At 31.7% G+C, this 27,727-nt stretch overlaps 1 protein-coding gene across 1 annotated transcript; it reads left to right on the forward strand.

Annotated features, from left to right (window-relative positions):
• Positions 1-10,668: 10,668 nt before the first annotated feature.
• On the forward strand, positions 10,669-17,697 carry LOC124921507. The gene is made up of 10 exons (XM_047462179.1): positions 10,669-11,001; positions 11,094-11,622; positions 12,356-12,503; positions 13,961-14,068; positions 14,381-14,678; positions 15,057-15,245; positions 15,736-15,805; positions 16,176-16,345; positions 16,634-16,700; positions 17,278-17,697. Exons 1-10 carry the CDS (start codon positions 10,882-10,884, stop codon positions 17,424-17,426), a joined length of 1,848 nt encoding a protein of 615 aa, XP_047318135.1. The 5' UTR covers positions 10,669-10,881; the 3' UTR covers positions 17,427-17,697.
• The last annotated feature ends 10,030 nt before the right edge of the window (positions 17,698-27,727 follow it).

Raw genomic sequence — 27,727 nt, forward strand, 5'->3', positions numbered from 1 at the left:
CATGTCTTTTAATATACACATTGCACAAAGTATTCTAGAATAGAGAACTTTTCCTTGTTTCTTAGAGAGTTATCCTTTTAACCTATTATCTAAATAAAGATTAGAAAGGATAATTATCCTGAACACTTTTCTACTTAAATTAATATTTGGTTAATCCCAATATTCTAATTAATCGGGATCTATATACACATTTGAACCATTTCAGGAACGAGATGCAAGATCAACATATCAAAGTTGAAGTTAAAGATGAACCCAGGAACGAGATGCCACATATCAAAGTTGAAATTAAAGATGAACCCAGGAACGAGATGCCACATATCAAAGTTGAAGTTAAAGAGGAACCCAGGAACGAGATGCAACATATCAAAGTTGAAATTAAAGATGAACCCAGGAACGAGATGCCACATATCAAAGTTGAAATTAAAGATGAACCCAGGAATCTCGAGATGCCACATATCAAAGTTGAAATTAAAGAGGAACCTCAAAGCTCAGTTGGCTCAAATACTGTTAATTACCTGCAGAGTGAGTCTAGTACTGTTCCACTACAGCAACAAGATAATGAAGCACTAAACATCTTTTCTAATTCTTCAGCTGGCCCACAAAATATGGTTGCTGACAACTTTTCAACCAGCTCACAAAACCATTTTTCTGCAAAGGTTGATCGTAAAGACAAGTTGAGTAAGGAAAAGAACGAGGTAAGATCATATCTCAGTAGAACTAATGGAAAATGCTGATAATGATAATGAAATGCCTCTTAGTCTGTCTTTTATTCCTGCTTTGAATTTTGTGCACTGTTGAGGATTTGCCTTTAACATGATCATTTCACTGTGATTCTTTTCCACGATAAGTCAAATATTTCTCAATAAATAGTTCTTGTGTAGAATACTGTTTCTTTATCTATTGCTTGTCCAATAGTGTAGATTATTGTGTTATTGGACACTAAGATGTAGAAATAGAAATATTTTTACCATTATTAAATGTGCTCCTAAATCTGCAAGAGCCAATTATATATATTGCTGATTCATATTTAAGAAGGAAAGACACCATAATGAGTATTGGAATCTCATTGATAGACAATGAGTCACACATGATATGCATGTGATTATGTCTAATTTTCAATTTTAGATTTACGAGTTTTGGAAGAAATAAATTAATTTTGATAGATACTGCGTTTTATTAAGTTGGTTTCTACAAACTTTAATTAGTTACACTCTTTACATTTCCTATTGAAATAACATTACATCTTTTAACCTTGGAATTATCGCTAAATAAGTTTTCAACAAAGAACGAGATTGGTTCAATTACATTTAGCTTTCTTGAACTATGCCAACACCTTTCTTTTGCTAAATCTATAATCATATTTGTGTTTAGAAATTCGATTATTTGGTCCAAGATTCAATTGGTGGTAATGCAATTACAAATGATGTTTTCACTTAGGCAACACTCTTCGGGGACATGATACAGAGTAAATTAGCATGGCCTGACATGCGCAAATCGATAAATGATCCAATTTTTTTGAAAGAGATATAATGCTCTATTTGAACAAACAAAATGTTTATGATTGTTAATAAATAACCACTGCAACGGATTAAGTGTAGAATTTAATAAGTTTCCACACCGTTAAGAATGAGTGGGTAATTTGATCCTTTCGCATAGTTCCATGATCAAATGAAGGGTTGTTCTTCATTACTTCAAACAAAAAAAATAATAATGTTAATCTTTTCAAGGCTGCATTATTTTATTAAAAAGTAGTGCTATTCAAATATATTTTATTTGATTTGTAGTTATTCCTTATATGCTGGTTAATGTTCAGTTTTGTTTATTGTTTCTTTTGCAGAGCTATCAACGACAAGCTCTACATGAGGGAACAGTTGCAGGTGGCAAAAAAGTCCAGGAAATTTTAAAGGGTATGTTTCCTAATCCTTTCATTATTTTCTAGGCTTATTATTAGTTAATTTTTTATGTTATGTCTGTGAGAGCTTTTCAGAATAACTGTTTTATTGTTCATAACAAATTTAAGTATATTTTTAAAATCATGTATGTAACTTCCAAATAAGTGCTAATATGTAAAAATCACTTTGACCCATGACGGTGTTTATTTAAGAGTTCAAAGGTTTTAGACTCGATTCTCACTAAGAACGTTTTGATTTAAATGAGGTCATGTTAGCTTACTCCTGAGAATAAACTCAGATAAAAACAAATTATATTCCTTAAATCAACCAACTAGAGTAGCTCAAGTAGGAAGAGTATTAACTAAGTGACTAAAGATATCAGATTCGATTGCCACTAAAAACGCCTTAAGCTTGAAGTGGTAGTTAAAGTAGAAAGAGTGTTTGCCTATGAGACCAATGATATTAGATTCGATTTTATTAAAAACATTTTAAATTGAAATGTGAGACATAACTGTGGAGTCGTGCTATCTTCCTCCCCCGATAATTTATTTTTAATAAGGGGTAAACTTTTCATTAATGAGAAAATTGTTTGAATGGGAGAAACATTCGGAAGAAACAAAAAGAATTGAAAAAGAAAAATGGAACACAATTACAAAAAATTAGATTCCAATAAGCTCAAATAAGTCTCATCCGTTACATATTCCTTTCTTCTTGATAGTTGCGAGAGTAAGAAGAATGAAGTCTTTGATTTTAGCAATGCCATGTTTTTTCCCGATAATAAACTCTTGTTTTAAAAGAAAAACTATTTTATAACCCTTGACCTGATACCAAATAAATATATGTTGTTCAATTTCAGGATCATCATCAGGCAGTAAGGATAACAATGCCATAAGGATAGAGTCCATTGTAGGACCTTGTATTGATGATGATGCACGCCTTACAAGACAAACGGTAAGTTTCATCTTCATTGGTTTTCTTGTAATTCATTATTATTCTATAGATGTTATTAAGTGTGTTGTTGTCCATAATAAGTTTTTATGTTAAAATATTTGTACATTTTTAACATTTCATTAAATAGTATTATTAGATATGTTTTTTTTTCATTTCATTCAATGATACCAACTGATTTTGTATATGATTTTTAGATGTGATAAGTTAAATGTTAATTAATGAAGTTTTATATAGTAACAAAATGATTATGTTGGAGTTTGTAGCAAAACTCAACATCAAGATAACAAAATATCCTGCATTGATTGGCCAAGACCTTAAACTCCAAAAGTTAAATATCCAAATATCTTAACAAATGATAATTATCAAAAACAATCTTTAACTTATCCACTCTTGATAAGTCAAAGTCTTGAAGTTGAACAACCCAGAGCTTACTTTTCCTTCTTCTTTTTTGTCTTTTAAGTTGGTTCCACTAAAAACTCCACATTGGCATACCACCATATATAAGTATTATATATATATAGATGTTCATCGAATCATCTATGTCTTAAAACGAAAGTGATGGTGATAAAGTGTGTCCATATAGAGTAAGATGAGTTGTCAAAAAAAGCAAATTGACACCCTCTCTTTCACCTACAACATACGCGCCCAGTGAGGAAGATATATTGTCGCGTAATGATTCGTAGTGCTCAAACAAAGGTAAACAGAAGATAGATAATGGTTGATTCTTGAGTCATATACAGAGGTCATGTATATCGTCATAGGAGTACCTTGTTAGAGGTGGTGCCTGTCTCTCCCTTATCATAGCAGGCCTCATCATCCCAGTTGAGGAAAGTGGGATTTTTTGCTTAGTGACTTTTTAGCTTCTTCCTCTGTCAATCATGAAACACGTCATAATAGACAACAACAAATCAATTGAAGTTGCAATACAAAGTTTAGTATTGTTAAAATCGATTATTATTTGGATTTGACGATATAGGGTAAGATGAGTTGTCAAAAAAAGCAAATTGACGGTAAAACACATATCTGCGCACAAATCAATGAAGTGTATGTAATACAGAGTTGTAGATTATTGTTAAAGTTGATTGTTATTTGGACTTGACGATATGTGGTAAGATGAGTTGCCAAAAAAAAAATTGACAGTGAAACACACTTGACTATATAGGGTAAGATGAGTTGTCAAAAAAGGAAAATTGAGGGTGAAACACACATCTGCACAGACAACGACAAATCAATGAAGTTTACGTAATACAGAGTTGTAGATTATTGTTAAAATTGATTATTATTTGAATTTGATGATATAGGGTAAGATGAGTTGTCAAACAAGGAAAATTGACGGTGAAACACACTTGACGATATAGGATAAGATGAGTTGTAAAAATAAGAAAATTGACGATGAAACACACATTTGCGTGGAAAACGACAAATTAATTAAAGTTCAGGTAATAAGCAGTTTTAGATTATTGTTAAAATCAGTTATTATTTGGACTTTACAATATATGATAAGATGAGTTGTCAAGAAAAGCAAATTGGCAGTGAAACACATATCTGCGCAGACAACAACATGAAGTAATACGGAGTTTTAGATTATTGTTAAAATCGATTAATATTTGGACTTGACGATATAGGGTTAAGATGATTTGTCAGAAAAAAAACAAATTGATGGTGAAACACAACTACGTAGACAACGACAAATCAATTGAAGTTTAAATAATACGGAGTTAATTATTATTTGGACTTAACAATATAAGATAAGATGAGTTGTCAAGAAAAGCAAAATGATAGTGAAATACATATCTGCGCAGACAACGACAAATCAATTGAAGATCAGGTAATACGGAGTTTTAGATTATTGTTAAAATCGATTAATATTTGAACTTGACAATATGGGGGTAAGATGAGTTGTCTGGAAAAAAAAATGATGGTGAAACACTCATCTACATAGACAACGACAAATCAATTGAAGTTTAAATAATACGGAGTCGATTATTATTTGGACTTGACAATATACGGTAAGATGAGTTGTCAAGAAAAGCAAATTAATAGTGAAACATATATTTGCGCAGAAACGACAAATGAATTGAAGATTAGGTAATACGGAGTTTTGGATTATTGTTAAAATCGATTAATATTTGGACTCGACGATTTATGGTAAGATGAGTTGTCAGAAAAAAACAAATTGACGGTGAAACACACATCTGCGTAGACAACGACAAATCAATTGAAGTTTAGGTAATACGGAATTTTAGATTATTGTTAAAATCGATTATTATTTGGACTTGACGATATAGGGTAAGATGAATCGTCAAGAAAAACAAATTGTCAGTGAAACACACATCTGCGTAGACAACGACAAATCAATTGAAGTTTAGGTAATACGGAGATTATTCTTTAAATCGATTATTATTTGAATGAGACATAGGTGTGATGTATGTCTTTTAGATGAATATGTTTATATTAGAAGCTAGTACGATTTAAATGTAAACCGAACCCATGACTTGTCATTTATATACTTTCAACTATAGTAATTAAACTATTGGGGTTATGCAGATAATGTTATGCCTATAGGTCAAATGGAAAGAAACTGATCTCAAGAAATATTAGTTGTTATTTTGTTGGATATTCTTAAAGACGAAGAAATATATGTTTATGATCCCTCTACAATGAAATTTTCGACACGGAAAATGTACGGATATTTGAAAATGTTGAATTTTTGAGGAGAAATAGTTAATGTATTCATTCCTGGTTGCAGATGAGCTCAGTCAGATTTGTATTTATCGATATTGCTTAAGTACTTAACGAATTCGGAACTAGAGATTATAAAAGGAACTCCCTATTAAGGATGTTATTACATAAGAACAAAGTGTGTAATTTCAAGAATCAATCTCATTAAAAAGATCCACTAAAGATATGAGAAATCTGATATCATGTGATTATTTTGTTTTTCTCAATGGACATGAAGTAAAAGTAAGCACAATGAAAGATGATCATATCAATTTTCATCAAGCATGAACATAGTTCAAATCCTCAAAAGTGGATTAATTTCATGAATAAAAAGTTGAAGTCCATGAAATGAAAGACAATGACATTTAGGATCTTGTCCAGTTGTTTAAATGTACAAAATTTACTTGTAAATAGATGTTTTAAAACCAAAATGGATTCAAAAGGCAAAATGAAAAGATGTAAATTCTGTCTAGTTTCAAAGAATTTCATACAAAACGAAAGAATTAAATATAAAGAGATATCCTCTTCGGTTTTATCGAAAGACTATTCAAATTAGAATGTCAATTATCACCTTTTGACATTGAGAAACATCAGCTGGATGTAAAGATTGTGTCTCAGAATACTAACCATTTGGAGACAATTTATTTAGAGCAACATTAAAGTTTTGTATCAACCTATGGATTGAATAAAGTTTCTTGTTATAGATATCACAAATGTCATTAAATAATTATCTCATTTTGTTAGATGAATGTAATTGATGATTGTGATTAGTTGATAATGGTGTATATCACAAATTAAGTGGGAGAATAATATATATTTATGATTTTATTTGTGGATGACATTGTCAATAATGATATAATCAGATCTTGGTGACATTGTTTTGTACTAGGAATTGGGGTATTTGAGTTGTCACAAAAGAGCTAATATGAAGAAAGTTTTAAACAAATTTGGGCATGTAAAATGAAAAATTATGTGATAATTATGTCCCTAAGAGAGACAAATTTAATCTCAAATAAGGATTCAAAACTGGCCTTGAAAATAAAGAAATGTGTAAGATTCATTATACAGGGTATAATGCATGTTCAAGTTTGTATACATCAATATATTGTGTTTATTGGAAGAATTTTTAAAGGATCCTGAATTTGATTATTAGAACATTAGGAAAATCAAAATTGTTAGAGATCATTTTATGTTTTAATTCAGATCTCATAGGATGTCAAGATAATCAAAAATTTTGTGCCATGACATTTTAATTGCTAGTTGAACGAGTTATTTCTCGTAAGCGCAATTAAAGATATGATTTCAAAATTTTGTTATATAAATGCAAATTATAGATGAAATTGAAAGACCACTAAACTTAGAAAATAATTTTGTTGTGTTATACTAAAAATATTTATTTGTTTATTGATATAGTTTTAGTGGGATTTATAGTTGGATGCTTATATATTACATTTTATAGATTATGTGCATATTAAAGTTCAGTGTTTTTAAAGTTATCAAGATTTTAGAGTTGTTTTTGATTGATCTTTGTAAAGATTAAATATAATCATTTAAGAATTAGGCATGTTAAAATCCATACTATATATTAATTCACATTATACATTCATATTTGATTTATGTATGGTAACATATTTGACTATTAACAATTCTATTTTATTATTGAAAAATAATAAATAAGCATTTTAGAGCTATGTCTCAAGTGATAATTATTACAGATTCAGTACATTTTTAAGATTGAGTATTATTTCAATATTCTTACATGATTATTAAGTTTGGTGAGATTTTCATGATTTAGAAAGTATAAATCTAAATTGAGAAAATTTGGTAAAGAACAATATTGATTTGTATTTCTGGGTTGAGTTAACTAATTCAATTGATATACAAAAGAAACTAATTAAATTGTATTTATCTATTTATAGAACAACATTGGAATAACCCCTATCAGTACAAGTTATTGATTAGACACTAAGTGAAGAACTAACTAGGTTGTAGGAGAGAAGTATAAGATGTATAATATTAATTTTATTTATTGAATAATTTATCATTACAGTTTCTGAAATAAATAGTTAAGTAAATTTGTTACCAACTCTATAATTTGACTTTCTTACTTTATTTAAAATCCCTGATTATTCGGAGAATAATTGATGGCTAATTCTGAGGAATATTAGGTGATTGATTCATCCTTATTATCCTTTTAAGTGTAAAGGTGTGACACATACCTTAAACTTGTGACCTGGGAGTGCAAAATGATGTGAGAGAGTGAATCATGTAAGTGTAAATCGTAGCAGGAGAGTTCTTATTAAACCAATCTGTCACTCTTGGACCAGTAATTGGTTGTTTAGAGAGTCAATATAGCTTCCATCTGTTCAATAACGGGATTCTAGATGTCCTTGCAACTCGGTTTGCCTCAAAGAGGGAAGTCAAGGTATTTTGAGGAAAGCGGGGTCAATTTTGAAGCCAAGGATACTGGACAAAGTTTAAGTGTTCGTTGCCAATAAAAAAGTGCTCAGACTTATCCCTATTAATCTTGACACCGGAGCGAGCTTCAAAAATAATCAAAATCTTTTTAAGCGGCATAAGATTATTTACACTAGGTTTCATAAGACAAAGAGTGTCATCAACAAAAAAGAAGGTGAGATAAATAATTAGGTCTTTTCGAATTCCCAAGATTTAGAACCATGTAAAGTTGCACTGTTTGTCTTCTAAAAAGTTTGGAAAGGGCTTCCGTAACAATAGTGAACAAGAGTGGGGAAATTGGATCACCCTGACTGAGGCCCCTCGAGTTTTGGAAGAAGCAGTAGACTTCATCATTGATGATAACGGAGAATCTTACCTCAGATATACAAGTCTTGATCCAACTCCTCCTTTTTGGAGCGGACATAATTGATGCATTCGTTGACTACGATAGTCGCATATGTAATTTGTTTGTCTTGCACGAAAGTTATTTGGTAGGGAGAGATAAGATTTGTTAGGGTAACCTTAAATCTATTCGCAATAGTTTTTGTCAGAATTTTGTAGAAATTAGATACGAAGCTGATAAGTCTGAAATGCTTGAGCTCCCTTGCCCCTTCAATCTTTTTAACGAGAACAATGAAACTGGATTGTCAACTTTTCTCAAAAGAGGCTATTGCGTGAAAGTTCCTAAAAGAATAAGGAAGTCATTTTTCAAGTTGTCCCAAAATTCCCCGGACCTTATCTCCATCGCTATAGCGACGGCCTCCCAAATTTCCTCCATAGTAAAGTCTTTTTCAATAGAAATTTATGTTTGGTAAGAAGGTCCTTGTAAAAAGTGAGAACATAGTTCTTAATGGCAATTGGGTGAACAATCTTGGCCACATTGACCTTATGATAGAGATCTAGTTAGTTTTCCTGCGAAAGTTTGCAATATTATGGAAAAATTGGGTGTTAAGTCTCCCTCCTTTAGCCAAATACAGCGAGATCTTTGTCTAACATTGTCTTCTTCTCATTATAAAGGAAATCAAGTTTTTCCATCAGCCTCATTCCTTGATTAAAAGTTTGAGATTCTTAAAATTGAGCGAAAGGATATAAGATGGTCTCCCCAAAATCATGAATACACATATTTGTGAGATACCAGAATAATCAAAATGAATATGCATATTTGCGAGATAGATGATGACATTCATTTGTCGAGTGATCGCGAAGTTGCATATCTGGCCATGTGGGTTACTCAAACATTATTATTATTATTATTTTTGCAAGATATCCTAGTTTATCACACCTCACATAATGTATAAGTTGGTCGTGTATCATTGAGATTTTCGTAAAATGGGTTGGGCTTGTCCAATGTTTCTAACAACAATAGGTCCAGAACTAGGCCCATTATGTTAAAACCCAATATCGTGTTAAAACGACGCCGTTTCATAATTAGATTCTCCCGAAAAACTAAGTAATGTAGGGTCATCATTCGGGTTAACAATTTAAATCATCAAATTCTTGCCCTAGCCAGTTCTTTCCCTAGCGCAGCCTAATTCATTTTTTTCAACAATCGGCGGAGGCGGTTTTGAGGTACCTCTTACGAAATCGTAAAAGTCGTATCCTTTCAAATTTGTGATTACCTGGTGTTCTCTACTCAATATATTTGTAAGTCCCTAACTTGTAATAAAAGAGCTCCATACAATATTTAGTATTTTTGTCATGGTAAATGTTCCCCTCTTGGCTCTAGGAAATAGATCCATATTCTATAATAGCATTGGTATTGAATGAATAATTTGATGTTACAGATTCTAAAATAAATACTAAGGAATTGAAACCAAAATCTATAAAATCTCAATAATTTAGCATTCTTTATTTCTTTTCAATTGTTGACCATTTGAATCCCTGATTATTAGGAAAATGATTATAATATTTGTAATTCCCTTAATACCATGTAACCATTAACCACCCTAAGTTATTGAAGAACTATATAACTTATTTCAATATATCATCCAACTTCATTTCCATTAACACTAGACTCTTAAAATAACTATATTCAATCCACAAAATCAAATAATTTATTTGTTCAATAAAAATCCTTGTAGATTTAGTTGTATCTCATCCCCGTCTATTTGTATATTGAAGATTATCTAAGCTTATTTCCTTTTGAGTTACTTAAAATAATTTATATTCTCTCATTGATTATATTATTTGAACTTGTAATCAAAATTGTTAAATAATTTATTTTTTCATAACTTTAAGCCATTTTTTTTCACATATACATCTGACATAATTTTAATTTGTAGTGTTTTTAGTCAGAATCAAACATGAAATAATTATTCTAACAAAATTATCTGATCTAAGAATATTTGTATAGTCACTTGTTGATCGGTGTGTAGGATTATTTATTTTGAGTTCGATTTATATTATGAATTTTCTGAATTAAAATGCGTTTTGAGTTGAAATAGTATTCTTATTGTTGAAATTGTAATAGTTTTTAAAATATAGATATTATATGTTTTGGTTTTGATAATGAAAAATAAGTTTGTACAATATTTATTTACATTTTGAAATAATATAGATAAACAATCTGATATAACCAGTAACGGTCAATTGGCGCGCCATTCTGATGTGTGTTAAAAACACGCAACCTGCGAGGTTTTCTGATTGTCAGTTCAGTCATCATGTTTTCTGATTTCTGACCGATTTTCCATAGCCATGTACCGCCATTTTCGCCTCTAAAAAGCTGCATTTCCCCCTTTTTCAGATACCCACTTTGTTTCTAGTCGTTCCACCAGCTTCAGTGCTCTCTGTTTCAGTTTACAAAACCCTAACCATTTTATTTCATTTTGTCTTCTCCTTGTTCTTCAAGGTATCTGCTGTGATGGGTTTTGAACATAGCTATGTTAAGGCATTGCTGGATTACTTTGTTGATCCAATGTTACCTATCAAGGCTTCTACTACCGAAGCTCCTCTTTATAAACAGAAGCTAGTGGCGAAGCAGGTTACTTTTCACTCATCATTGCTGGGTTTGTTGTCAATAATGGCATCTTTAGTTATATTGTCTTATTCAAGTGTGTTTGTTGTCTTCTTCAGGTTCATGATGTGGTGTTGCTCTACAATTACTATCTCCTGAAACAATGCGCTGGAATCAAGTTCCTGGGTTTTCAGGAGTTTTCTGAGATAGCAACTAGTCTGAAGCCAACACTAGTAATGGCACATATGAAGCTCATGCAAGTGTCTGACAATGCTGATTATTATGATCATGAAGCTAATGTTTCAGTAACAGAGAAAGCGATCATGGATGCCTGCGATTTATGTATTTATCTTGATGCTTCCAAAGAAATGCCAAATATTGAGGGATGGCCAGTTTCCAGTGTTGTTGTTCTGTTAACTGACTCTCAGAAACAGAACTGCTTTTTGCAGTTCAATTCAACTACACAAGGTGTGTGGTCACTAATTGAGAAAAGTCTAGACGACCTTCCTGATGACTTTGATGGGAAAATGGAGAGCAAGCATGTGAACAAAAAGCAAAAGAAAATGAAAAAAACAGCAACAGATGCATCAAATGTTGATGAAGCCATTTGTTACCAACTTGCTCTTTATGCTGTCAAGGAAATAGCAGGTATTGCAATGTTTATTTACTTTATGTGAATTGCCAGTTCATCATTACTAAGATGCTCAACATTGAGTAGTCATGCACTTCACCATGTCATGTCAAACTTCTCATGTTCTGGGACAAACTAGAATAGGATTAATTATTTGAGGACTCCACCTTCTTTTGCAATAAAATCACTATAGACCAAGTCATCAGTTCATACTAGAAAATAGGATAATTGTTGCAGCTGCATCCTAATGGTATCAAGACAAAGGCAATTGTTTGCAACAGCATATGTGTTCATTTATTAAAACTTCACGAAAAGGACATCTGTTTATGTTGGCCCTCTAGAGTTTATATATAAGACCTTTTTTGTTTTGGGTTATTTGAAAATAGTCTCAAATGATCCACAATCCATCAATCACATCATTCAAATTATCAACCAAAATACCCTATTTACTTTTAAATTTTGCTTTTTATTATATTTATACCATTCAAGTTTTACCCAAATAATTCACTTTTTCATAACTCAAAATGAAGAAGGTTATTTGAATAACCTCCATTGATTATTCAAATAACTGGGTTTTGAACAAGGCCTAAGTTCAATTTTTGTCAGGTATTAATCCCAGTTGTATCAAGTCAAAGCAGTGATGAAGGCTTGTTTGCAATAGAATATATGTTCATTTATTTATAGTGGTAAAATGGACATCTATTTACGCTGTCCCTCTAGAAGTCAATATACTTGTTCATTTTTTGTCAGGTATTAATCCCAGTGATCTTGTGGTGTTGGAAAGCCATGTTGTTTACTCTTTGAGTAAAGCAAAAAAAGCTGTTCGATTCTATATTATGCAAACTAAGCAACCACTGAGAGAGGATTCTCAAATTCCTATCCAACAAATTCTTGACAGGTTGGTTTTTCATCATTTCCATTTGTTAGAAAATGGACGACATAATTATTATTCAATTCTTCATAAACACACTTTTTATATCCCAATGTTTTGTCTTGAGGAAATAATAAAGTTGTTTGTAGCATTTACTTGTCATAAAAGTTAACTTTTCTTTCTTTTGTAAAATCCATATATCTTCCAGATTACAGACAGAATTTTCCATCTTCATTCTTGCTTTAGTCTTCCAGTTGTCAATAATGTTTTATCTATTTTTTCTAGCTTGATGTTTACCTTTTTCTCTTCCTAGTTCTTCTTATAGCTTTAAATGTAATTTATTTCACCAGTATAAAACTCTCGCATACATCAATATCATTGTTAGTTTGTACAACTTGCTTCACATCCATAATCGAATTATAACTCTTAGACATGCCAGCATTTCTTAGTGTGCGCACAAGTCAACCGCTCTTTGAAATACATTACTATCCCATAATGGATTAACATTTGGTGGATTAGAAACATGGTAGGGTGGCAGAGCTAAAGATCCTATAGTTTCTAGGTTAAATTTCATAACATATTTCTCCATCTATTCCATAATGGATTAACCTTTGGTGGATTAGTAATATGACATGGTGACATAGCTATAGATATGAAGTTATTGAAAGAAAGATTTGAGAACAGACTTTGAGAATAGTCTGTAGAATTGTATTGCTTGTATTTTGTACATAAGAAGTCCAGTGTTAAATAATGAAAATTACATTTACAGGAAAGGAAATGATTTAAACAATGAATTAAATAAAATCATATGAATTATAATTGATTTGACAACCAGCAGAAAATCTTCAATTATTTAGCTACTGATAACATTCCATTCTCGGAATTGTTTGACTTTAGCTAGATATTCTTTCCATATTTCCACAAGATCCTATAGTTTCTAGGTTGAAATTTCATAGCATACTTCTTCATATATGTTATTTCTATAAGTCCGTTTGTGCACTCTCCAGTTCTAATTCTGTGCTGCTAGTGGTGACCTAATTCAGAAGGAAGTACTTGATGTCATTTTCTTATAAAAAGGGCTGAGACATCTGTAGGACCTTGAGATGTAACATATATCAGTGAATGAACCTGTAACTTAACACGACATTTGACAACTAATGTGCATAATGATTACATAAAGATTGAGAGGCTGAATTACCTTTTGAATGCATGAAATATGTAACTAACCATAAATCAGAAGCAGATGAAAAGTGCTCCACTGCTAACATATGGCCATACATTTTTTTTTATGAAAAAGATAAATATGGCCATACATTTTTTTATATGAAAAAGATAAATATTGCCATACATAATTGATAACTGATAAGCTACCATTTTGACTTCTATGACAATACTTAAAAAGTATGAATCTTCCTATTTTTTTTTAATGCATTTGCAATAATGTATACTGTCCTTCCTAATTTATGACAATGATATTTTGTCAGCATACAAGGCCCTTTGATTAGAAAGAGTTCTATGTGGGAAGTCACTCCAGTTGTTGAGTACTTTCATGTGCTTCCTTATGCTGACATTCTGGCGGAGTGGTTTTCAAGGTAAAAGCTACTGATTTCTTTGGTAACCTTTAATGTTATCTGTACCATGAGGAAATTAGAGTGTATTAAATTGTGGTATTTATTATTTAGGGTCATGCCCTTTAAATACACATTGCACAAAGTATTCTTGGATAGAGAAATTTTCCTAGAATTATGTGATAGTTGTTTCTTATATAATCATCCTTTTAACCTATTATCTAGATAAACATGAGCAAGGATAATTATCCTGAACAATGTTCTACCTAATTAATATTAGGATAATCCTAATATTCTAGTTAATCGGGATCTATGTACACATTTGAAACGTTGCAGGGACGAGATGCAAGATCTAAATATGGATGTTGGCAGCCCAAGGGGAATGGATGTTGGCAGTCCAAGGGAAACAGATGTATTATGTGATAAAGAACCAGTTGAAGTTAGAGATGAACCCATTAAAAGATCAACTGAAATGAATATTGTTAGCAATCTGAAGATCAGATCTAGTACTGCTACACTACAACAAAAAGATAACGAATCATTCAGCATATTATCTAATTCTTCATCTGGCCCACAAAAGTATTCTTCTGCAGTGGTTCATCGTAATGAAAAGTTGAGTAAGGAAAAGAACAAGGTAAGATTATATCTCCATTTTATGGAACATCAGTTAAAGTTCGGAAATGCTGAACATGTTAATGAAAGGCCTCTTAGTCTGTCGATCATTCCTTCTGTGAATTTTTTGCATTGTTGAAGATTTTCCTTTAACATGTCCTATTGGAATCTCAACTGTTGATAGAGAATGAGTCACATATGATTATGCATGTGCATGTATTTTCAATTTTTGAGTTGTGTTTTGGAAAAAAAAATTTGTTTTGTTAGATAAATCTCAGTCTTCACTAGTAAAAGGCTATTATATTTAGAAGTCGGGAGTTGCATATGCCGCAGGATAAGAGGTCTTAACATCTTGTATTGCCATATGATCTCTGATTTCATCTGATGGTGATATTTGCAGGTGGCACCTATGAAGACTGTTTTGAGGGCCTCTATTGCTGAGTCTGGAAAGGAAAAGTTGGGTGCTGATACCCGCGTAACATTGTCTAATCGGATGGATGTGATTGAAGTGTCTCCTGTCACGCTGGATTCAAAGAAGACCTTTTCACGATCTGCTCTTGCAGTTGTCTTTAAAGAAAGATCTAGATTGGTACAGTTACATTTAGCTATCTTGAACTAAAACCGTATTTGTGTTTAGAAACTGAATTATTTGGTCCCAGCTTGAGTTGGTAATGCAATCACGAAATGTTTTCCCATGATAACTTATCAGTTAATTATAAGAGATATAATGTTGGATTGAAAAAAAAAATGGTTATGATTGTTAAAAATAGCCTCTGCAATGGATTGCGTGAGTTTCCACTCCGTTAATAATTAGTGGGTAAAAAGAGCCTTTTGACCACGTTCTATTGGCAATTTGAGCCAATTGGAAATGGGTTATTTGATCCTTTTCGCAAAGATCCATGATCAAATTGCAGTTTGTTCTTCATTACTTCAAACAAAATAATAATAATGTTAATCTTGCCAAGGCTGCAGTATTTTATCCAAAAAGAAGTAATTTGTATTAAAATATTTTTCATTTGATTTGTAGTTGTTCTTTATATGCTGGTAAAATTCAGTTTGTTTTATTGTTTCTTTTGCAGTGCTCTCAACGGCAAGCTGTAGAAGAGGAAATATTTGCATGTGACAAAAAAATCCAGGAAATTTTAGATGGTATATTTTTTATGGTCTTTAAGCTAGTTTCTTAATCCTTTCAATTCTTTTCTAGCCAATTTGTGTTTTTAGTATTAATTGACTTTTGATGTTATGTCTGAGAGCTTTTCAGAATAACTGTTTTAATTTACTGTAGATGATGTTAATATGTGAAAATAAACTTAAAGCAGAAGCAGAATCATGTATCTAGCTTCCAAATAAGCTTAATTGTGTTAATATGTAAAAGTGATTTTGTTGGTAGTAAGAATGGTTACGGTATAATCTTAACTATTCCTTAATCCTTAACCAATTAGTTTTACTTTTATTGCTATTATATGTTGTGGGATTCGTCCAGTACACTTAGTGGTTTATGTATGTCATTTTCTTTCAGTACTATCTGGCAGTGTGGAGAACTTGGCCACTATGGTAAAGGCCTTTGTAGAACCTTGTATTGATGATGATGCATACCTTGAAGAACAAACTGATCTGCAAGATGCCTCAAACAAATCCAACGGAAAAATATCGTCTGAAACTGTCCTCTGTTTGACGAATTCATGTCAGGTAAGTTTCATCTTCATTATTTCTTGTAATTCGTCGTTCTATAGATGTTATAACGTGTGTTGTCCATGATAAGTTTTTATAGTATAACTAAAATTAATGTTCTTGTCAAATAAGATCATCTGTCTTTTTAACTGTCCCTTTTACTATAAATAACAAATTAGTCAAATTAGTTGCTTAGAGAATGATATTGTAAATATAATGAAGGGTACTTAAGAAACTATATAAGGGGTTTCTTTGCCTTGGTTTATTTATTCACATGATAATAAAGTGTCTTTTTTCTCTTGTCAGCATCTGGATGATATGTGCCATGAGAACAACTGGACCTTACCAACATATAATATAAAGACATCAGCTTGTAAGATTTTTGTCAAAGTTACATAATCATACAGTTCAGTTCATAATAAGGATTCATCTTGCATTGTTCCAACTTAGTTACTTGAATTTCGTTGTTAATATTAGGGATAAGGGATATTTTTCTTTATGAACATTCAATCAAGTCAGATTTTGCTCCATTTAGTATTTTTCGCCAATATGGATCCATGAAGTTAAAAAATGAAGAAGTGATTTTGCTCTGTGTAACCGAGATACATTAATGCTGTCATGTCTGTTACACATAGCTACTTAGACTGAATATTTTGTTGTTGAAATGGAGAAATAAACTAAAATCATAGAGGAGAAATTAACCTTTTCTGAAAATGGATTTTGTAGGTCACAGTGAATATTTCTTTTTCTTTTTTCCAAACTTGACGGCATTAAGTTGTCTCGGTTACAAATAGAGCAAAATTAGGATTTTTTTGGAAGTTCAGGAGAAGCTATATCAGATAGACTCAAATAGAGAGCAAAATATGCACTATTGTTAGGAAAAGGAAGAAACAGCAAACTTTGTTCTTACAAGACTACCCCAAGTAATGTTGATTTCCCTTTTGATGCAGGCGGGTTCACAGCCCATGTTAATGTCAAAGGGACGGGTTTCAACTTCACAGTTAAAGGCGATGCTCAACCAAGCTCACCTTTAGCAAGGGGATCAGCTGCCAAATATGTGCTTGCTAATTTACTGGATGAGGCAAGCAAAAATCAGTAGTTAATGGCTTTAATCGGAAAAACATCATTTTGTCAGATTGTTCATCCTGTCATTTTGTCGGATTTGTATTCAAATGGGATCTCATTTGAAACGGGATGCATATGAACTTAGTATAACTCATATTTTTGAACTTGTATTGTCATTTCTCTATTAGATCCGGATTTAGAAACAGAAATGTTTCCATATAGGCCAATGTCAACTGCTATGACTATGACTAGGCCATTAACTTGGGAACTATTATTATCATATATCAATCTGGCATGGGATTTTGCATGTTGAGAAATTCATTTCTTAATCAATTGTGCTATGACAGCTTTTTGTTCAAAATCATATGATGTGGGTAGGGTCAAGCAAATCAAACCAACCCCAACTGCCTAACCAGATAATTTTGAAAAAGAAAATGGTTAAACCTAATAGGCATTTCATATTTATACAAAATGAGGATTTTTCATATTTTCAACATTAAATCTCCCATACACCTCCACTGTCTTCCTCTTTGGTTCAGACCCTCAAAATTAGGGTATTTAATTTACTTCACAATGATGGTCATTGGGGCTTTGTCTTTCTGTAAAAATAATAATTTATTTCTTTAAGGTGTTTGACATATGTTATGCATTTCACACTTCTACAAAACTTCTTAACCTGATCATATTAGTATAGTTTGTAGAATACAATCTGAAATAAAATGTGGAATGAAATTTTTCTCATAATTATGGCACAAGATTATGTCAAAAATTGATTTAAGAAAGTTTGGTTTGATTCACCTTAAATTTTTTCTAACACAAAATTGTTAAGACACTCATTCTTATGTATTCTTATCTACCTCCAACAAATTCAATCTTCAACAGCTATATTATATTGCATTTTATTATTCATGTTATTTGGAAAACATGAATGATGACATGTTTAATGGAAAACTATAATTCCAAAGGCATAGCAACTGATAGGTGTCAGATGCCCTCCCCGACTCGGACTAAGTCCTGAAAATTAGGGTATCTAACTGACTCAAAATTATTGGTTTTGAACACAGGACAGTCTATTACAAGGAACACAATTTTTAAATCTGTTTGTTTTACAAATTATTATTATTTTTATATAAATAATTATTTTTTAAAATAAGATTATAATTATTAACTAAATAAATATTAGTTCAATAATAAAACTTTTGAGTAGAAATGACCAATCACATCTCACCATTCTAACCCAAGCTTGAAGTAAAAAGCCTTATCTTAGTATGATAGGATCTTCTTAATTATTCAATTTTGTGAATGCAACAAATTTATTAATCAATAATACTATTTTATATTATGAAGTTTTGAAAGAAAAAAAAATCTATTTTGTGAAAGCACTTTATTTGTTTTTTTGTTAAACTAAAAATAAAAATCTTGAAGATATTTTTCATAGAACTGTGTTTCTTGTTTAACTTTCAAACTAACATATTTTATTTATTCATTTTCAAACTAATTTAGTTTATTTTTTTTAATTAATTAATTAATTTATTTTTAAATTTATTATTATATATATAATTTTTTTTTTATAGATTTGATATATTTAAATTATTATTTGTATAAATTAAATTATTTATATTTTGATATATTTTAAATTATTATTTTAATAAAAAATTGATTATTTATATTTTGATATATATTTTAAATTATTATTTTATATTCATATTAAATTTATTTTGAATAAATAACACAATAAAAAAATTATATTAGATTGCTTATAATAAAAAAAATTGTATTTAATAAATATTTATGAATAATAATAATTTAAATATATGTTTGGCAATACAATTATCTTTTCTGAAAAATTGATAAATGTGGTCGGTGAACTTAATAATTTTCTTATTAAAAGTTATATAAATTAATAATTGAAATATATATATTAAAATATAAATAATCAAATTTATAAAATTAATATTTTAAAATATATATCAAAATATAAATAATTTAATTTATAAAAATAATAATTAATATATATATATATATATATATATAATAATGAGTTTAAATGTAAATAAATAAATAAATTTATAAAAAATGAGTTTGAAAAGTAAACTAGGTTAATTTAAAATAAAATAAGTTAGTTTGAAAAATGAATTGAAAACGAGGTTTCTTATTTTAAACATTTTCATTTATGTAGTAGTAATATTTTCTCTTTGATTCATATTTAATGACTAACATATCCTATCTTCTACCCATCTCTTCCAATTGGAACAAAAAAAAAATATTATTTTACATTAAACATAAAGTATATATAAAAGAATTATATCTTTATTATTATAGATATATAAATTTTTAAAGTAAAAAATCATTTTGGTAAAGTAAGGTTCCAAAGAGATAAACAAGGTAAAACAAATACTTTTATTTTTTTCAAAAATGTTTTTTCTATTTTTCTAACCCAGGGACCGATCTATGCAGGGGACACTGTATCAATTAATCTTTTGAGCGGTGATAAGAGGAGATAATTTAAGAACCGGATCTACTGTACTACAATATATCTTACTAGATGTGATGATTTCTGAAAGATTTTGAACAAGAGACAACTAATGAAATATATTGTGGGACAGTATATCTAGACCCATAATTTAATAGGGGAATGATATACACTCAGCATATGACTCAATAGTTTAATTAAAAAATAATAATAATAAATGAAGAAAGAAATAACCAAACTTTACTATAATCTTAAATCTTAGTGTTTGTTTATTTTTTTTCTAAAAACCCTAAATCTTATGAAATTAGATTTCTTCGTTGTAATTGTTCTTTGCACCTCAGATTTAGGTCGCTCAGTATTCTAGTTGATATTCCTTCGATCTAGGTCGCTCAGTATCTCAGTTAATAACCCTTCGATCTAAGTCTTTCAGTATCCCGGTTGATATTCCTCCGTCGTCGTCTTTTTACACCTCAAATCTACATCGTTTCACTTCACATCTCATATCTTCTTAATAAATTAAATTGCAAAACTCTGAATCTTGAATGGAGATAGGCTTCCGCCTCCTATAAACTTATTATAGGACCACATTCCGCCTTTTCTCTGTAGCAGATGCATTTCAATTTAATATTTAGTCCATATCTCAAATTATCTATTTAATCTTAGATGTCATCATATTTTTTTATCTGGATATGTAGTGTATATGTTAATGGAGGCAAACAAGTCGGAAGCTCCAGAACCTAATGCCTATAAGCTTATTTTATGGCCACCTTTTGCCCTTTCTGCGTCGCAAGTGTGTTCCTTTCAATACCTAGTCTAGATCTTAATTATCCATTGTACTCTTGGATGTTATCATATTCATTTCCTTTGATGTTTATGATAACATCCAAGAGTTTAATGGATAATTGAGATCTAGACTAAGTATTGGAAATAACACAACTATGACGGATGTCACGGGTTCGGTCTTTACACCAACGATCAGTGCGACACTAGTTACGATCTTCGTGAGAATGAGTAACTAGTCAGCCTTATTTGAAGCAACACTCGATGTTTAACACAACAACTCTAGAGAGAGAAAGCGAACTCTTAAAAAAAATATTATATTACTTAAATAATTGATAATTACAATATAATACTATTGGGTAGTGCTTGGTTGGTGGTACAAAGAGGTATAATATTATTAGTATAGTTTAATAGTGTTTTAATATGGTGTTTGTTATATTTTTATTATTGGTATAAATTTATACCTTTATTTAATTTATATCTCATATTTGATATAAAATAATAATTAGCCTCCTAGGTACAACACTATTATTAGAGTGTGATAGGGAGGTCGATGTTGGGCCTTCGAGCGTACAACGAATCCTCTGTGGCTGCCAAGAGGTTTACCACACTGTAAAAAAATCATATAAAAGGTTTTAGTGCGAAAAATAATGTAAAAAGTGAAAAGTTAAAAGTGAAAAAAAAGTAAAAACTTCCCTCTCTTTCCACTATCCTCTCCGACGACCACCACTTTCCTGTTGCAAACCTTAGAACAGATTCGGCTCCTCTGGAGAACACTATCGATGGTGGCCGGGATATAACTCCAAATAAATATATATCGACGTGGCTGCTCTAGAGAACCCTATCGACCCTTTCTTCTTGCAAACCCTAGAACAAATTCGTCTGTTCCGGAGAACTCTATTGACGGTGGCCAGGATCTAACTCCATATAAATACATATCGACAGTGGTTGCTCCGGAGAACCCTATCGACGGTGGTCGAGTAACTCCATATAACTATTGTGTTTTGATACTGTGTTTCTTTCATCGTTATCTTCTATTCGACATAGTTATCTTTTGATCAATACAACTTTATATTGACACGGTTATATTGAGCTCAATACATAGATATATTGAGTTCAATACACCTTTATATTGAGCTCAATACACATATATATTGAGCTCAATACAACTTTGTATTAAGTTCAATACACATTTATATTCAGCTCAATACACAGATATATTGAGTTCAATACATAGATATATTGAGCTAAATACACGGTTATATTGAGCTCATACACATTTATATTGAGCTCAACACACGGATATATTGAGCTTAATACACCTTTATATTGAGCTCAATACAAAGATATATTGAGTTAAATACACCGTTATATTGAGTTCAATACACATTTATATTGAGCTCAATACACCTTTATATTGAACTCAATATAAATGTGTATTGAGCTCAATACACATTTATATTGAGCTCAATACACGAATATATTGAGCTCAATACACCTTTATATCGAACTCAATACACGGATATATTGAGCTAAATACACCTTTATATTGAGCTCAATATGTAATATATTCCCACATTTACATGTAAATGAAACAAACCCTTAATAAGTCTCTCTAGTTTGAATTTTCTAATTTTCACCTTCTTTGATTGATACTATGACCACTCCAAACGAAACAGTACCCTTCTTTCATTGTTACCTTTAGTTATTTATGTTGTTTGTTATGACTTATGAGTCTATTTGGAAACTGCCATTGGAGAATCATCAAATTGAAAATTGGAAGTGATTTTCGATTTTTTGGTATGATATTATTGAAGTTGTGTACAAATGCTATGAACCTCAAAATGGTTTATTATTCTTGAAAGATCATCGCGCAACTTACAAATGTTTATGATTGCAGATATTTCAATGCTCCCTCAGAGGTAGTTACAGAAATAGTGCAACGAAGCGGTTGTTTGTGTTGATGATGAAGTTAAGAAATGAAAACCCTAACCTTTAATTATATCACTTTACTTGGTTGTGCTATCGACGATGTGATTCATTTGTGTTTTTGTTGAGAATTTAGCAATGTATTATTTTCTTTGTATGTAAAATCTTGTTACGGTTTGGGTCAGGTCTGGTCGTGTACTATTCTAAGATTTTTTTTGTGTTTATTATTAGTGCAGATATTTTGATATATGGTGTTTCAAAATTAATATTTATTACTTGTAAAAAACACAGATTAATTATTATTACCTAGATTAGTTTGATATATGGTGTTTATTATTACACGATCTCTTATCTGAGGATGTTCAGTATGCATTGGACATCATCCTCATCGATTACCATATTCTGATAGTTGCTCAGAACCGGGGCACTCGTTAGTTCATCGAAGTGTTTAAACAAATAAATTTCAATTGCGCATGGCAATTTGGAGACATGTAGGGAAAGGAGAGAGCCGAAGCCGATGTCCTTGACAACTTGCTTCTAGAGGTCCGATAGTCCATTAACGAGTTTATAGAGGCCTTGAGGAGAAGTGTGGATGATTGCAATCGTTGCTTTCGGCAATCTTATATTTGACAACTTCAAACTGAAAAAATAACAAAGACGAACGCTGAATATAATTACTTATTACGCTCCATATATCTACCTATTATGTTCCATATAACTATATATTATGCTACATGTATATGTCTAATAAGCTCTATATAACTACATATTACGTTACATATAACTGTCTAATTAGCTCTATATAACTACATATTATGTTACATATAAATGTCTAATAAGTTCTATTTAACTACTTATTACGCTTTATATATCTACATATTACGCTCCATATAACTACATATTACGTTCCATATATCTATCTATTACGCTTCATATAACTACATATTACGTTACATATAATTGTCTAATTAACTCTATTTAACTACATATTGCACTATATATAACTGTCTAATGAGCTCTATATAACTAAATATTACACTATATATAACTGTCTAATTAGCTCTATATAACTACATATTATGCTCCATATAAACTATTTATTACGCTTAATATAACTACATATTATGCTCCATATAACTATCTAATGAACTTCATATAACTGCATATTATATTTCATATAACTATTTATTACGTTTCATATAACTACATTTTACGCTCAATATAACTATTTATTACGAGATATAACTACTAACACGAAAATGATAACTTACCTTCCAAAATATTGGTCGTTAACACAGTTGGTCTTCCTCTTTCGTGCGTTCGGGATCGGTACAACGGTGGTGTCGAGGTTTCTATCGAATAGAACAATACCAGAAGGGGGACAGTAGAGGGGACATTGATATCTGTGGAAGAATCCATTGATGTTGATATTAGACGGCGAGAGAATACACAACAAGAAGAGATTTGATATTGGAGACAGGCGAGAATACAATAAGGGGTGAGGCGGAAAAAAAATAGACGGCGAGGGGCTTCCACGGCAAGACAGAGAACAACTGATGGAAAGAAGAGATTTGATGGAAAGAGTTGAGGGCTTCCACGACGAGACAAAGAAGAACTGACAGTGAGGATTAGGGTTTAGACAGGAGCGAGCAAGAAGAGAGTAGTGAGAGAAAGACAATGTGGTTAGTGATTGATTGGGATTAAGGTTAGGGAAGGAAAAGAGTCACCACTTGTTTGATTTTTTATTTTATTTTTTAATTAAAAAATAACAGCATGGCAATGCCACATAGATTCGCTCTACCATCGGAGCCCCACTTTCGACCCTCAAATCATTATTCATTACATTTCTTAATTTTTAATTTCTCATTATACCCTTTATTAATATTATATATAACTTAGTATTCATTTTTAATGTATTTTTTAAATAGTTTAATATTTAAATTAAATTTTTATAACAATAATTTTATTAATTATTATTTTCTATATTTACTTATATTATAAATTGTTTATTTTATATATTATTTGATAGGATCAGTGTTAACAATAGAGACTAGAGTCTGACTATTGATAACAACTTATGATAAACGATTCGATACTAATCTTGTGAGGGATTACTATCTGTTTCTATTCTTCACAAATTCTTCAAACTCTTGAAATAGATTCAAGTGCGGAAATGTCGAATTTGATGCTTTGAACCAATGGAAGATGAATGACAGAAAGTAAAGAACACATGGAGTTGTTTATGGATGTTCAGAGCAAACCCTCCTACGTCACCCCTTCTTCCACAACCGGAATGATATCCACTAAATACTTTGAATCAAATACAACTTACTGAGCTAGCTAACTCTATATTGAACAGAACAACCTCTGTTCAACTTACAATATTCTCACAACTAGACAGTAATTGATTTTCTCTCTTGAACTTTATGAATGTAAGAAATTAGTAAGATCAAGAGTGAATGAGAAAGCAAAATGTTCAAGTCAGTAACGAGTGATTCGTCCGTTGTCCTTAAGCATCTATTTATAGTAGAAGGACATCAACAGTCGAATCTTCTTCATGGACACATGGCAAGAGACAATTAGAAGGCCTTCTATAGTATTAGAAATCTACAAACTCTGAGCAAATGGATCGTGGCCGTACCGAACTAGTAGTGCGCCGAATAGCCTCCTAATATTGTCTTGTACTGGACAAACCGTTGGAAGGACATTTGTGTACATGACGTTCGTTCATTTGATACAATTAGCTAGCTTGTCAGACTACACAAAAGTGAGTGGAGAAGGAGTAGCAGACAACTAGTTGATCGTGGTTAGACGTATGCTAACTTCAAACGTCTGATGAAGTAAGACATTAGACGTGCTCCATTAGACCAAGTCTAATGGAGTTAAACATCCTCGTCAAACTACACGTCCCATTAGACTACCAAGTCTAATGGAATTAAACGTCCTCGTCTAACTACGAATCCCATTAGACCAAGCAAGTCTAATGGAGTTAGACGTCCAAGTCTAACTACGCGTCCCATTAGACTAATAAGTCTAATGGAGTTAGACGTCCTCATCTAACTGCGCGTCACATTAGACTACCAAGTCTAATGGAGTTAAACGTCCTCATCTAACTATGTATCACATTAGACTACCAAGTCTAATAGAGTTAGATGTCTTCATCTAACTATGCATCCTATTAGACCACCAATAATGGAGTTAGACGTCAACGTCTAACTTTGCATCCCATTAGACCACCAAGTCTAATGGAGTTAGACGTCCTCGTCTAACTACGTATCACATTAGACTACCAAGTCTAATGGAGTTAAACGTCCTCGTTTAACTACACATTCATTAGACTACCAAGTCTAATGGAGTTAGAGCCTGCTTAGACCACGTCTAAGTTAGCATAGTCTAGTACACCTGTACAAAACCAAATAGACAATTTAACTTTATTCACAAATAAATATCATCAAAATTCCGTTCTAAACATCATCAGAATTCCATTTTTTAATGTTTCAAAGCTTTTGTTTATTTCTAAGTTAATTACTTCTCACTTAATTAACTATTTTCTTACTTTGTTTTTACTTTTCCCAACAATTTCCCCCTTTTTGATGATGTTAAAACTATATAATCTTAGTAAAGCAGAATAAACACCTATCAAAATAAAATTGAAATCAAAGTAGTTCACCAAAGTATTCAATCATAAGTTTAAAGTACGAAAAATAAAAGAGAGAAACATTAAGGGTCCTTCCCTTTACAACACTGGATCTGCATTTCATTCGAGTGGTTCTCCATTTAGGATGTTATGGAAACGAGTGATTGCTCGGCCTCCACTGCCACCACCTCTTTTGCCTCCACGTCCTGAACCTCTTTTTCTTGGTCTACAACCATCTTCGTCATCTTCAGCATCAACAACAACTTTTCGCTTTGATTTTGATCGAGTTCCTCTAGCAGACACTAACCCCCCTCTTGTGCTTCCTTCCCCCCCTTTTAACATTATCAGGTTCAGAATCAACAAGAGCTCTTTCCTTCTCGGTAACAATTTCATCTTCTTCTCTAGTTTGGAATTCCCTTGTAACTGTGTCAACATACTACAACCTCTCAGCCTCTGCTCTATTTAATGCGTTTGACATCTCCATCATTTGAGCCCGAGCCCGAATGAGTTCCATTGCTGATGTAATGTCTTGGTGAAGCTTTAGAGTGAAAGCCTTGGTTTCAGCATGGTGCTTCGATTGACGATTAAAGAAGTTATTTTCAAACATTTTGTACTGAGTATTCAAGATGTTTACTTCATATGTATTCCGCTTCAGGGTTTTCCTCGTTTCTCTTTGGGTAGAAAGAATGGAAGACACATCTTCTCTATTTGAGGTAGACCCCTTCTTAAGATTAGCCAATCTGGACGACATCTCCAACATATTATGTTGCATAGAATTCATCGCATCCAACATGGAATTACAAAAGTTTTCTCCTCTGGGAGAAGCTTCTTCAGAAGATCGAGCAGTCGAGGATACGACTTGGGAACAAGCTGGGGTAGTGAGAATGGGACTCACATGCACATTTACTTGTAAAGAACGCTATGGTTCTTTATCTTTGGGAGGAGAAGAAGGCGCCTTTGATCCATCCTTAGAGCGATCTTCTTCATTTAGAATGTCGACACATACCTGATGAATACGTTCTGAAATACCCTTAGAGTGAAGAGGTAAATCAACAACTTTGTCAACAATGTCAGCCGGTGTCTTGATGGGTGATGATCGAGGAGAAAGAATAAGACTTTCTTCCACATGTAGAGATTTTGCTTCTTCCGAAGATGAGGATGAGGATGACTCATCTTCATCAGATTGTTCCCCCTCAGTAGAGGGAATCTTCTCAGAATCTACTTGCTTCAAGGGTTCTCCCTTAGCCTCTTATCTAGGTGACTGATCAACCAACTTTGCTGATTCTTTCTCATCCAACAGAGATATTTCTACTTCAAGATCAGGAGGAGCCACTTTAGATGTCTCCTTATATGGAATAGGCGTCTGAATAGCTTCAACAACAACCACCTCTTCTTCTAAGTTGATTTCGGATTGAACCAAGACCGGGGTCTGTTCAATCATACACTGGGCCATTAACCGCTTTTCTTCAAATGAAATAGTGGCCATCTCAATAAGATGGGCAACAGTCTTCTCATC

The sequence above is a fragment of the Impatiens glandulifera genome, chromosome 1, assembly GCF_907164915.1.
Source record: "Impatiens glandulifera chromosome 1, dImpGla2.1, whole genome shotgun sequence".
Taxonomy (NCBI): Eukaryota; Viridiplantae; Streptophyta; class Magnoliopsida; order Ericales; family Balsaminaceae; genus Impatiens; species Impatiens glandulifera.

Excerpts from the sequence above, each read along its gene's own strand:
- LOC124921507 (XM_047462179.1), top strand. The coding sequence starts at position 10,882 with ATGGGTTTTGAACATAGCTATGTTAAGGCATTGCTGGATTACTTTGTT. Across the intron at positions 14,069-14,380 it reads CTGGCGGAGTGGTTTTCAAG|GGACGAGATGCAAGATCTAA; the intron begins GTAAAAGCTACT and ends GAAACGTTGCAG. Across the intron at positions 16,701-17,277 it reads TAATATAAAGACATCAGCTT|GCGGGTTCACAGCCCATGTT; the intron begins GTAAGATTTTTG and ends CTTTTGATGCAG.